The 13,633-nt window shown below is 32.9% G+C and overlaps 1 protein-coding gene across 1 annotated transcript in view; it reads left to right on the top strand.

Annotated features, from left to right (window-relative positions):
- The first annotated feature begins 11,995 nt into the window (after positions 1–11,995).
- The window catches only part of LOC124543427 (protein cab-1), a 56,444-nt gene continuing 54,806 nt past the window's right edge, over positions 11,996–13,633 (top strand). Inside the window, exon 1 of the mRNA XM_047121650.1 lies at positions 11,996–12,188. Within this exon, the coding sequence (XP_046977606.1) occupies positions 11,996–12,188 (193 nt within the window). The remainder of the gene's footprint in view (positions 12,189–13,633) is intronic.

The following is a 13,633-nucleotide window of genomic DNA, read 5'->3' as shown; positions in this document are numbered from 1 at the left end:
ATAAAGAAGTTGTAAAATATCTAAATATCATTGTTTTTGATTTGCTAAAAAAAGAGGTAACTTTTAATTTTTATGTTTTTATTGATTATTAAAAATGATCTCTACTAAATATGTAGCAAAGCATTCGCAGGTAATGAATATTATTATGATACAAAAAGTACAGATAATATGTTATTTTAATAATTGTAAAAAGTAACAAACCTTAATCTTCCAGGAGCTGGGCCCCGTCCTCTTTTTGAAATTCACAGCTTCTCTACCTCCAATACGGGTCAATTAATATTTTTTGTAATATACATTAATATTATAAACAATATACACTAATATTGTAAACAGTTCATGGTCTGTTTAATGCCATGGCTTCCAGCCCGACTGGTCCAATTTAAAAAAATGTATCCACGGGGGCGGCCCCGTAAAGATTAACAAGTGCGTAGGCGCGTAAAACAGCTTAATAAATTACTTTGAATTTTTCTTGTAAATTATAACAAAATACGCGGACACTTCTGATTTTTTGTTAATCTCTAGCTTTAAAATCAATTTAGAATATTACTTTTTGAGAAGTACTTATTTATTCAAATTAAATCCAAAAATACGAAAATAAACAAGTAAAGGTTTGTTTTGATTTACATTTATTAGAACTGAAACGTCTATTATATTGGATAGAAGCAAAAAATTGTAATTTTTTTCATATATTATGTCTATATGTCTTAAAGATCTAAATAATATCTAAGTATTTGTGTGGTGTAGCAGAGCAGAAAGGCGGTCTATAGTAGCAAGTGGCGAGAAGGATGCGTTCAGACATTGCATCTACCGCTCAATCGCCACGTCTCAGTTGCGACACATGGTTCGATGTGAACTCGAATCTCAGAAACGATATCGAATGACTTTGTTGTCTGACTGAGTAGAATACGAGAACTTTTTCGGCATCCTTATCTCCGATAACAGACAGTGACTACCCAGTCTCCCCAGAGCATTTGATTTTTCTTATTGTAAATGGATCCACTGTTTTCCTTTTCAAATTATTGCTTTGAATCCAATCATTCGACATCAGACGCTGGCGTGTAAACAGTCGCATTACACAGATGAACCCCCCATAGATATATAATTACTATGCGGGGATCAACTGTGTCACACTTCCGTTACGACTCCGAAGTCGACGATTCGTCCGACGATTTTATATCCGCGCCCATTTCTTTAAATGCCTGTATGTGTATGTATTTTTTTTAAAGAATACTAGCATTGCTCCAAATTAATTAAGTAATTACTAATATTCCTGTAAAAAAACTACTACTAATATTCTTAAGCTGATCACTTGTGTTAGTAGTGTGTACGACAATAGTCCAAGGGGTCCTGTTTGGGGTCCGGGAGCGATCTTGTGACTTTTACATCACTAGGTAGCCTGTAAACCATTGCGCTCTTGACAGTCTGTAAATTTCCCACTGCTGGGCTAATGCCTCCTCTCCCTTTGAGGAATAGGATTCTTTGTATTCGTATGTACAGCATTATTTTTGTCACTTAATGTAGAAATGCATATTAACCTACTGAGCCCACTGATGGCATTTGGCTACCATTGTCAATAGACAACGACAATATTATTTGTAAACTAATCATTTACTTTATTAAAAATGTTTCGTTATTTACGCGCGTTTCTTTCTTAATGTGAGGTCTCCCATTCCCATAATTAAATTATTTTATTCTTACACGGTAATGTATCATACAAAATATTGGTGGCGATAATACATTATTTATTGTCTAGACACAGTTTAAATCATTTCATTATCACACAACAAAATCCATATACACAAATTTATGTAGGTACACAATGCACTTAGTTTATTTATTACATAAACAATTAAATAATTACATAAATAATAAACTAAATTATTTTGTTAATAATAGTCGTCCGCCCGCCCGCCTAATATAACGGAATATAAAAAAGCCTATAAGACCTTCCTTGGATATCATGCTTGCTTTATACCATAATCCACAAAATTTGACCCAGTAGTTTGGCCGTGAAAGAGCAAAAGACAAACAAACAGGGTAACTTTTTAATTTATTTTTCCGTAAAATTAAGAGTTAATCTAAAATCATCAGGTAAGAAGCTAATCTTAAAACAGTTCAGGGTATAGAAAATTGCTACACAAAACTATTCAAGCTGTCCACAGCGTAGAGGTAACGAGAGCGACAATGCGCTCTGAATATAGGCCATCCGATTACTTAACCCTGATTGTGTCTGAGATAAAGATAATGTATACTTTTTAAAACCAAGGTCTTGACAGGAATTCATTTATTTATTGTCTATGCTTTTATATTCTATGAAATTAACTATGTATAAAAAATATAATTCTAAATAAAAATAAAATTATTACATCAATAGCATATGTATAATACGTTAATTATAATGAAATTTTTACCATTAGGAGAGAATTCGTATAAATTAAACGATATGTTCCGATTACTTTAGTGAGCAAACCTTTTTAATATGAAGACATCATTACAAAATTACAATCCTAATATAATTTCGTAAGCACTGGTGTAGCAATCACAGGGCCAGGTGGTGCAGTGCACTAGGACCCCGGAGTTCGGGGGGCCCTCTAAATTAAGCCTTAAGCTTCTGAAGCTAGGAAATCACGACCCTGTGCACAAGATTTCTTATTTTGTATCTATAATTGTATAGAGTAATTATTAGTTAAAGAGGGATAGAAAAGAGGGGGTTAGAGCCCGATTATTTTTCTATGCTGCGAGGCCCTTCCTCACCTAGCTACGCCACTGTTCGTAAGTTCCTCTTGGAAGATTCTTGCAACGCGTGTCTGCTTCATAGTTGCCGATAAACCTGCTTCTATTCTTATACAGTTTATTTCATATTGCCACTGGTTCCGGAATAGCAAGCGGCTAATTTATTATAAAATGATCTAGAGTTAGCGCCTATGTTCCATTAAGAGAAATTGAATGAAAATAGCACACGACCTAATTCAGTCATACTAATATATAATTCCTTATACGTTAGCTTCTATTGGTCTAAAACACGTTTTAGGCGGTTATTATGCTTTATTAGCACCTACCTATTTGCATTTGCGATTAGGTCGGTATCACGCTCATACCGACGCGTACATCATATAGCATAAATTTTGTTTCACTAAATGTACGTGATATTTATTTCTTAGCATATAACTAAACTCACAAATAAATATTTAAAAAAAAATTACATCCATTTTGGTCGCCTCTACAGGTGAAAAACAGCAATAAAAATTCTGCTGCTAAAACATACCTACTATTTTTATTGTTCTATTTATAATTCCAGTGAGAGTTTACATGCATTTGTTTTTTTTTACTATATAGATATCTATCAAAATGTGTAATTTTTGTTTAGACGCGGGACTAGGATTTTACCACTTTCATAGATGACTATATCCGTTCAAGGACTTCAGAAAGGCTAACGCTGCACCCATATGTGTAAAGCAAAAGAAATCTTATGAAGTCTCGGCTAAATAAACATCAAAAAACAAACAAGTCACTCCTTTTGTTATATTGGAACACTACACTTAGTATCACGGATAATGTCGGATGTGGATTCATGACCATATTCAGGAATATCAAATAATACAGGTATATTAATACTTACCCAAATTCAAAACATCAGCAATAGTTGGACTTTCAGTTCAAATGCGGTCTGCATTTCAAATTTTTCAGATTACTTAATACTCACCATTATGTATTGATTGTGAACAAATATAATCCTTGACTCGATAAAAAATGACTCGTTTGCTTCACTTCTATTTCGCACGAAATCAATGGAAAAAAATGTTGATATTTAACAGATATTTTGAGTGATTTTGGTGAACAAAAATGGTAGGAAATTTTTGTTAACCGAAATTACTCAGCACATTTGTTTAATGTCGGCTAATGATATTTTTGTAGCTGTAAAATAATAATAATAATCACATCTTGAAGCTTTAATCAAAATAAAAAATTGTAAGTAACACGCCGTTACTAGACCACACGGCACCCGTAAATCGAAAGTTTTATATAATATCGAAATATCGAGCTCCACCGAATAAAAATGGTAAATATCCCGAAATTAATAACTTTAGTAATAAAAATAACCATGTTAATTTTAAATTAAATCTACGATGTCACCGGATGGAAAAATCAAATACATACAGAAATCACAGGAAAGCGACAAAAACACGCGCGAACTCAACAAAATAGCTAAGTACAAATTATAATATGATAGTTGTTTTGATCGACAACTGTGTACACTAAAATGAAACAGCAAAACAACAGCAATTATTTTCATGCAAATTAAGCTATTCGGGTATATCATATTAGGATTTATAAACATTCATTTTCATGAACGCTCTTGACTTCCCGAAAACGCTTGACTTTAACAGGTGGCTTAACATTACAATTAACTGTTACAATGCCGGTCCGAACAAACTTAGAACCCTATGTATATAATTAGTAACCTTAAACAAAATATTAAAGAAATCGAATGGCGGTCTAGCATCAATGTGTAAAACGTGTGTGTGTACTTCGAGAAATATTTTAATGGAAAATATTTTATTACGTACTCGTAACATAATAGAAATATCCCTCCTCTTAGGCTAACACTTTGCGCAAAAGACTTGGAACTTATTCCAGCACGCCCACTGTTACAACGTGGGTTGGTGAGCATATGGCAGAATATATTTCGACTCATGCACGTTTCCTTATGGAATTTTCCCTACACGAGATAAATCGTAAACACAAATGAAGACCATAAATTTTTTATGGCGCTTGTCTGGGTATTAAGTCCACAACTTTAGTTCAGATTCATTTCTGCTAACCACTAGACCAACTTAATCCTTTTTATAGTTAGTTTAAATTTGTAAAATATTAATTAAAAAATATATATACTTAAAAACAAATTATCGCTTACCAAATACGAGAGCCGCTGTCGATTAGTAGTAGTATGGGCGACTAGGCATGATGATACTCGTCATTGTTAAAACTGGATTCACCTGAAGGCAACCCCTGATAAAAATATTACATTTTAATTAGTTTATTAATACTCGTTCCACATTAAAAAAAATCAATATTAGCTAAAATTACTATGAATGGACATCAATAGTTATGACTCTAAATTCTCACCAGAAAAACAACATAACTGTTTAACAGCGTAAATGTTGAAGCATATATTTTTCACTGGAACGATATAAAACTAAAAAAAAAAACAAAAAATATATGCTCAAAAAGCTATATAGCCCATTCCATTCCCCAGTAACTTTATGCCATCGTAACCTATCTAATACTGAATTGATTACATAAACGCTTAATTCCATATATATATAATATTATAGTCGAGAAGAAGGGTATGCTGTATACTCACCAATAAAAGTAAATACCTCATACTTTTACGAGGCGCAACAGTTTATATAATAAAAGTTATTATCACTACGCTGGCTAATGGATTTGCTCGGTCATCATAATTAATATATACATTACATTAACATGGGCTTCAAAAATATCTCTTGAAGTGTTGCAGTTGATGATTCGAAAATAATCGATCGCCACTTACAGTTTTAAATTTACTGTGATATTTGTTTTTGTTTAAAAAATGTGTCACAGATTATTCCGTTTTTTAATAAAACCATAATAAAAAAATCATGTCGATCATTCAATTAAAAACAAATCTCCTTATTCCTAATTACACGGTTTACTAACATTATACAGACAGGATTTATAAGTAAGTTTTAAAATAAGAAAAATCTCAGAGCACGCGACCAAGTTGCTCTGAAAACAAAATGTGTATTTTATAAAAGTTCTACAAAGCGACCGAGGCGCGGTGGGCGCGCGCTAACCGCACAAATATGCTCTACGACGTTATTTCTACGGAGCACGCTATTTGTACAGTGACAATAAAAAAATACATCTCACATTGAAGTGGCCACTAATCCATCGCTTTCAGGATATAAAAACATGCATTATATTATTCGAGTGATATTTAATTATTGTTCTTAATTGTATATTTGTATTTCGTTTTTCATTATTGATTGTATGATAACTTCACAAGTTTGGTAATACGAAAATGAATAAAGATAGAAGTGCGCCTCCTAAAAATTGGCGCGTTCTTTGGTCTCTCCCATCGAATGCTCACTTTATGTTATACTAATAAGACAGGCCTGAAACAAGAGATTGTGCAACGTCCGACAATCTTAAGAAATATGGAGATACATGAGACACTATTTTAATGCAAATAGTACACACTGAATAAAAATAGGTGCCTAGAGTAATCACTAGATCAATTATGAGTCTTGTTTTTTAATTAAGCGAATTATCTGTATAGTCGACCCTTGTCTGAAGCTCATGACAATTTTTTTTTTAGTTGTTAGGTTATAGGACCCCCGCAGAAGGAAGCTGCGGAGCGGTCCGGGGAAGAACCGGAAGAAGCGCTTTGCGCACCTTCTCGCCCCGCCTGAATAGGCGCCAAAGGGCCAGAGGGGGTCTCAGTACAATGGAAATCCCTCCTAAGTGTTGGACGCCGACCCTCAGAGCGTCACAGTAACATGCGAATGCGATCTGAGGGTACCGCTGGATTTTAGTGGGTATTCCGGTGTACCTGGGCGCACTCGGCGTCCAAGCTATCGGGGAGTCCCACGTACCCTTTCACTTACATCACGTAGGGGAAGCGCGTAACACGTATTTCCAACGAGAAAAACAAGGCTATAGGACCCTCTCGGAATGCCTCTTGTATGGCCATCTATCATATATTTTTGGTTAAAAGGAATATGACATTCTAGTTCCCAAGGCGATGTGATAGCGCATTATTAATTATTTGATTAAAATAACTTATTAGGCCAATGTAAGTAATATTAAGCATATACGATTATGGGCATGCAGTAACGATCACATAAATAAAAATATTAATAGGTATTTATCTCGTAGGTGTTCATTAACATCACTCTTTTTTAGATAGCTTATTATAGTATTTTAATAACCTCCCTTGGGTTCTCCTTAATATATAGTTCATATACTCATAAAAGACTACTCGTTTGTATAAAATGCTTATAAGTAAATAGTTATACACGTATACCTTTCTATAGAAAATGTTCTACGAGCATATTTAGTTTTATATAAACATTCCATGGATTAAACGAACTTAAGAATGAACGAAATTAAGCGGACGAAACATTTTTCCTGCTGGGGAAATCGCAAACTGGGGAGGAGCGCTTATTGCGTTATTACTAATTGATTCAAACATTTCAACGTCATAAATTATTCAAATGTCGTAAAGGGTATTTTTTTCTTCTATAGATGAAAATATTTTTAATTTTCATATCTCATTTAGTAAAGGTCACATTGGTCTAGTATTGTCATTTACGTTACGAACGAAACGTTGTCCAGGTTAATTTTTTCATTGTAACGTGTTAATTTTTAGTTGTGCTGAAAGATAACAGATCATTTCTCCAATGTCACGTACGATGGAGAAGACACGAAAGAGCTTGATCGGTAAGAATAAGTCCAATGACAATTTTTATTGTATTAACGCTATAATATAAGAATATATATATCTATAATGAATGTAAATCATTAGTCAAGCAATCGTATAATAATATTGTATTAAATATTATGCAATTTTCTCATGAGAAGATTTTATTAATTTTTTTTTATAGATTTGCAGCCAATAAATCCTTGATCCGCCCAACTCACTGACGTTATAATATTGCATTATTGGTTTTCTCTCGATTTGCTTTCGCTCACGAGCTAATAATGCAGGTGAAATTGAAAAATACCAATACCGTGTATTCCAAATATATAACGAAATATAGTGAATTTTATTTGACTAAATAGATACTTCGTTTCTTAACTGGTACCCAACTTCCTTCCGATTGAGGACACAGTGGTGTATTTTGATAAGGAATTGGCGCCCCTAGGGGATAAAAACGGCTCCTATGCTGTGATGGTAACGGTGTCCACCCTACTCTCTTGTTTCTAAATGGCTCGTATATGATACACTAGGTTGCATTATAATTATAATACATTTTCATACACGAAACACTTAGTAAACAGTTTTTATTTATTCGATCGTAATGTTTGAGTAATTGAAAGTTTTAAATGGCAATATTTATTAATGTTTTTTTTTGAATTAATATTTTACTAATTTTAAAACGATTTCGTTATTTATTCAATTTCATTATCATTACAATGCTTACAAATATAATATATACTTTCTAATTTTGATATATTTTCTATAGCGGCCGGACCTACGATATTCTCGTAACAACGACTTGTCATAATAAGCAATATCACAAAAAGTCTGAACCATATAACAAATTAATTTTATAAGATTTTAAATTATCATGGTTAATTTTATTATTAAAGTTATTGATTTCGGGATATTTACTTTCATCTTATTTTAATTTCGGGATAAGGATGCCTTGTTCACGAGACTGAAGACATTCGTAAATAATGTCAAAACATCGAGCTCCAACGAACAAAAATAAAAAAAACATGGTAAATATCATGAAATCAATAACTTTAAAAATAATTTTATATATATATATATATATATATATATATATATATATATATATATATATATATATATATATATATATATATATATATAGATTTAAAATTATCATGGTTAATTTTATTATTAAAGTTATTGATTTCGGGATATTTACTTTCATCTTATTTTAATTTCGGGATAAGGATGCCTTGTTCACGAGACTGAAGACATTCGTAAATAATGTCAAAACATCGAGCTCCAACGAACAAAAATAAAAAAAACATGGTAAATATCATGAAATCAATAACTTTAAAAATAATTTTATATATATATATATATATATATATATATATATATATATATATATATATATATATATATATATATATATATATATATATATATATCTATACTACTCTTTGTAGTATAATATGATTTTATTTAGTAGAAAATAAAATTCAAGGATGCATCCAATGCACATTGAAGCTTGAAGTAGATATTAACATCAATATCGAGAATAACCATCTAGCCCTACAAATCACCATAAGAAATACTTCAAGGCTAAGGACAAATGGAGGTGCATAAATATTTTATGACTGAATATTTTCTCATAATGATAAGATATTCCTTTGACTGAAACATGGTTGTATTGAAAAATATATATGAAAAACGTTCATACAATTATCATCTGTTCCTGTTTGTTGTTCAGGGCCGGATTTAGAGAAGGGCAACCGGGGCAACTGCCCTGGGGCCTCCACACAAGTGGGGGCCACAAACGTTTTCAGTGAGTTAACAAATACCGAGATATAGTCAAATTATAATAGTCTTACTACTTAATATTTTAAAATTTACCGATACCAGTCAAGAAATACTTACTGATTAAAATTAATAAAAGCTTAAGCTAATCCATTAATCCATGATATAATTATTAGGATCTCCACGCTCCTGTTGGTCTAGGGCCTCCACTGCTTTGTGGCCCCTGGGCCTCCAGACCTTTCAATCCGACTCTGTTGTTGTTATTTGTGTCCAACTAAAAGTTGTCCTCGTCTTCGCTCGTGATTTAGGGTAGGTATTGGTTGTCATGTGTTAGGTAAAAAAGTAGCCTATGTCCTTTCTTGGAGTTTAAGCTTGCTTCGTACCAAACAACAACAACAACAGCCTGTAAATTCCCACTTCTGGGCTAAAGGCCTCCTCTCCCTTTGAGGAGAAGGTTTGGAACATATTCCACCACGCTGTTCCAATGCGGATTGTTGGAATACACATGTGGCAGAATTTCTATGAAATTTGTCACATGCAGGTTTCCTCACGATGTTTTCCTTCACCGCAGAGCACGAGATGAATTATAAAGACAAATTAAGCACATGAAACAGCGGTGCTTGCCTGGTTTTGAACCCGCAATCATCGGTTAATGCAATGCACGCGTTCTAACCATTAGGCAATTTCGATTCGAGTTGCTTTCACATTTCTAAAATTAATACAGATTATTATTTGACGCCCTTGCACGAGTTTTGATTTGTGAGTACTTCTTTACTTATGGGCTAAACAATTTATCTGAAAGTTAGCAATATTTATAATTTGGGAACAACGAATGCAATTTGAAAGACGCAAGTGCCAAATAAATCAACCAAAATAAAAATATACTTTAATTAAATAGGTAATACTTGTATTAACTTTTGAATCGTCATTTCATGACTATATTGAGTAATGCTGCCACTGATACAGAATATAGATTTTACCGAGAATAATCGGCAAGAAACTCAGTAGTTAGTATTTTAAGAAAGTATTGATTTTATTGATAAGCGCTTTATATTGGTTGGCAAATACATGTTGGAATAAAAAGACAGTGTTTCAAGACAGAATTGAAGACGAAGCAGATATGTCAATATTATCCTATCACATTTTTACTTTTATGATTTAGAACAGCCTGCCTTTATTGATAGGTTGTACCAAGAACGTATAGTTATTTTTTTTACATATTTTAATGCTTAGTAGTTATTTTAAACCTACATACTTCATCAAACCACTCTTTAACATTTATCAAATTTTCAATAATATCATCTACTTTACCTATTAATTTTCTTACATAAAGTTCTATACATTCAATTTAGGTTTAAAACCTAAATTGAAACCTAAATTGAAATTTGAGATACAATTACACGTAGGCTTAGTAATACAGGACTCAATATACATCCATGTTGAATTTTAGGCAGATAAGATGAGAGTTAAGCAAGGTTGCACTTTTCATTACATGCTCACCTCGTCTTCGTCTCCTTTCTGAAAAGTACGAGTAGACGTATCTCAGGTTTATAGCCACCTCTACATGCAAAATCGATTTGTATTGGTTGAAATTGTATCTTTATAGTGGAAACTTTCTACTTGGTGGTAGGGCTTTGTGCTAGCCCGTCTGGGTAGGTACCACCCACTCATCAGTTATTCTACCGCCAAATAACAGTACTCAGTATTGTTGTGTTTCGGTTTGAAGGGTGAGTGAGCCAGTGTAACTACAGGCACAAGGGACATACCATCTTAGTTCCCAAGGTTGGTGGCGCATTGACGATGTAAGGAATAGTTAATATTTCTTACAGCGTCATTGTCTATGGGTGATGGTGACCACTTACCATCTGGTGGCCCAAATGCTTGTCCGCCAACCTTTAACATAAAAAAAAACTATATACGAATTTATATCTACCAAATATTGGAGGGATACTTCCATTTTTTTATAAAAGGCTAGTACCGTAAACGTTCTGTCATGACCCGTAAAAGGGCCCAACAAGAGTCACCGGAAGGAAATATCATGTATTATGTTTAGGTCATCTTAAAGATCGATCTTTATCTAGATTTTACTCTCACAATATACATAATTATCAACAGGAATCATTTAGCAGCAACAGACGAAGGTAGTCTTGACTAACTGCATCACTTCAAAAAAACATGTTATAGAAATGAAAATTGAAATAAAATAAGAAACAATAAATACAAACATTTGAAATAATATTTATCCTTAAAGCTGCAATGAAGCGGAATAGCGAAATCGGGCTTATTGATATTTTACTTGGTGCTCATACTTCTCAACGAGGAGAATTTTACCGTTCTTGAAAATGTATCCACAGCAAGCAGAAATGAGGTGAAAATTATAAAGAACGAATTCGGGTCTTATATTAGAACTTTATAAACAATTTGAATGAAATACTTATTTATACAAATCATATCGCACATGGAATCAATCCGCGAGCGGAAAGCTATCACGACACAATCGTATTGACTAATATTTATCTTATGTTACCCATGGACACGCACGTCATTAAGGACTAAGATTTCATTCAGGCCGTATGTAGATTTAATCACGAAAAATTGAAATATAAGTCCTATGCTTCTGTAAAAAGGTCGTTATTCCAGGTTTACCAACATATCGGATGCACAATCCTGTTTAATGCTTATTCGAAGAAGATAGTAAGTCCGTAAAATAACATCTATTTCAATGGGTTTAGATTGCTAGTATTATCTGGAATGGGAGATATGACATTCTGTTTGATAGTAGGTGGTTATCATGTGGGCGGGTATCGATCGGTGCGCGAGTGCGCGACAGGACTCGTTGCAAAACCAGTAAACATCGACAGAGTGTACACGACACTTCGAGCCATGCACACCTTGCTGGCGCTCGTCGCTTCGGCGCTGGCGTGCGCCGTAGCCCGCCCACCTGGTAAGTAAAAAAAAAAAGTTTTATGTAGTCGCGAAATTTCAGGATTCTATTATGCAGTGCGATTAAATATTTCCATTTGTCAAGCTATAGCGAGATTTTATTTTCCGACGGGACTGCGAGCGACTGACACCTGTTACGCTTCGTGCATATGATTTTGTTAGTTTTTGTACCTGTGAACGGAATTTAATTTGTGATGGTGTTAAAGTTATTTTTTATTTTTAGCTTTACGTGTTTTTTATATTTTTCAGAAGTATTTGATATTATGTGTTATATTTTTTTTGGGGTTATTATCGGAACATGACATGCAATTGCTGTCGTGGTTTAAAAAGAGGCTTGGTGCTTTCATTAATAACATATAGAATGATTTATATATGTTACTAAGCTTATTCAAAACAAAAAACTGACTACATGTGTACATGTAGGTTAGGCATAATTGCGTCAAAAGATAAGAGCGGTACTGAACATAGTGCGAATATATCACTAAATGTACTAAATATGTGATCACTACACATTTTAACTTCTTAGTATAACATAATTTAAAAATTAATTAATTACATAAATTAGAAATTAATATTTTTTTTTATTAAATTATCATAACTATAAATGTATGTCTTTGCACTGCAAAGGAACTCTTGATTTAATTTTCGTCAGCATCAAACTTTCATTATCTTTAAAAAGAGCCTTGGCATATTTCTTAGGACATTATAGGCACATCAACATATAAAATAAAGTACATCCTGCTCTAAACCAAAGATAATTTTAAAATGTATTCACTAAACATTTTCCTTGTTTAACTTAACAATTGAAAAACGCAAGTACGACTACAAAAACATACAAACAAAGGTTGCTTTCTGTATTCCTGGAAATGAAAAACGAATAAAAATGAGAAGCTTAAGCCTTTTCCGTGGAAGCGAACCTAATCCGTAAATCAATAAATATTTCAATATTGAAAATGCGAGCTATTGTATCAAAAAGCTTTCAAAGGAATATAAAAAAATCGTCTGTGACGCAACATGTACGAAACAGATCTATTTCAGTGCAGCCATTTGTCACAAATCAAAGTTTAATCTGATCATTTTAAAACAACGATGAAATCTTCCCAACTGCAAAATAAAACTATATTATTACAACAAATTATAATTAAATAAAAATACCATATTTAATTCAAAGTACAGTATTTTCTCTAAATTATTAACGGAGAATATAATTTTTTAGTAAATCAGGCTTAATTTAAGATTTCTATCGGAGGGATTCAAATACTTTGAGAGGAGGGGAGTCTTGAGCCGACTGTCAGCTGAAACCTCTATAGCTTAGACGCATATCTATTTTACTCCATTACTTAAACATAAAGCAATACAAAAATTAGACAAATTCAAAAAACGATTTATCACTTCTGATTAGTCGTCATGGCCCTGCCCTACAAGCTGCATAAACGTATCAAAATA

Source organism: Vanessa cardui, chromosome Z (genome assembly GCF_905220365.1).
Source record: "Vanessa cardui chromosome Z, ilVanCard2.1, whole genome shotgun sequence".
In the NCBI taxonomy this organism is placed as follows: Eukaryota; Metazoa; Arthropoda; class Insecta; order Lepidoptera; family Nymphalidae; genus Vanessa; species Vanessa cardui.
This window is presented reverse-complemented; position numbering and strand designations above follow the sequence as displayed.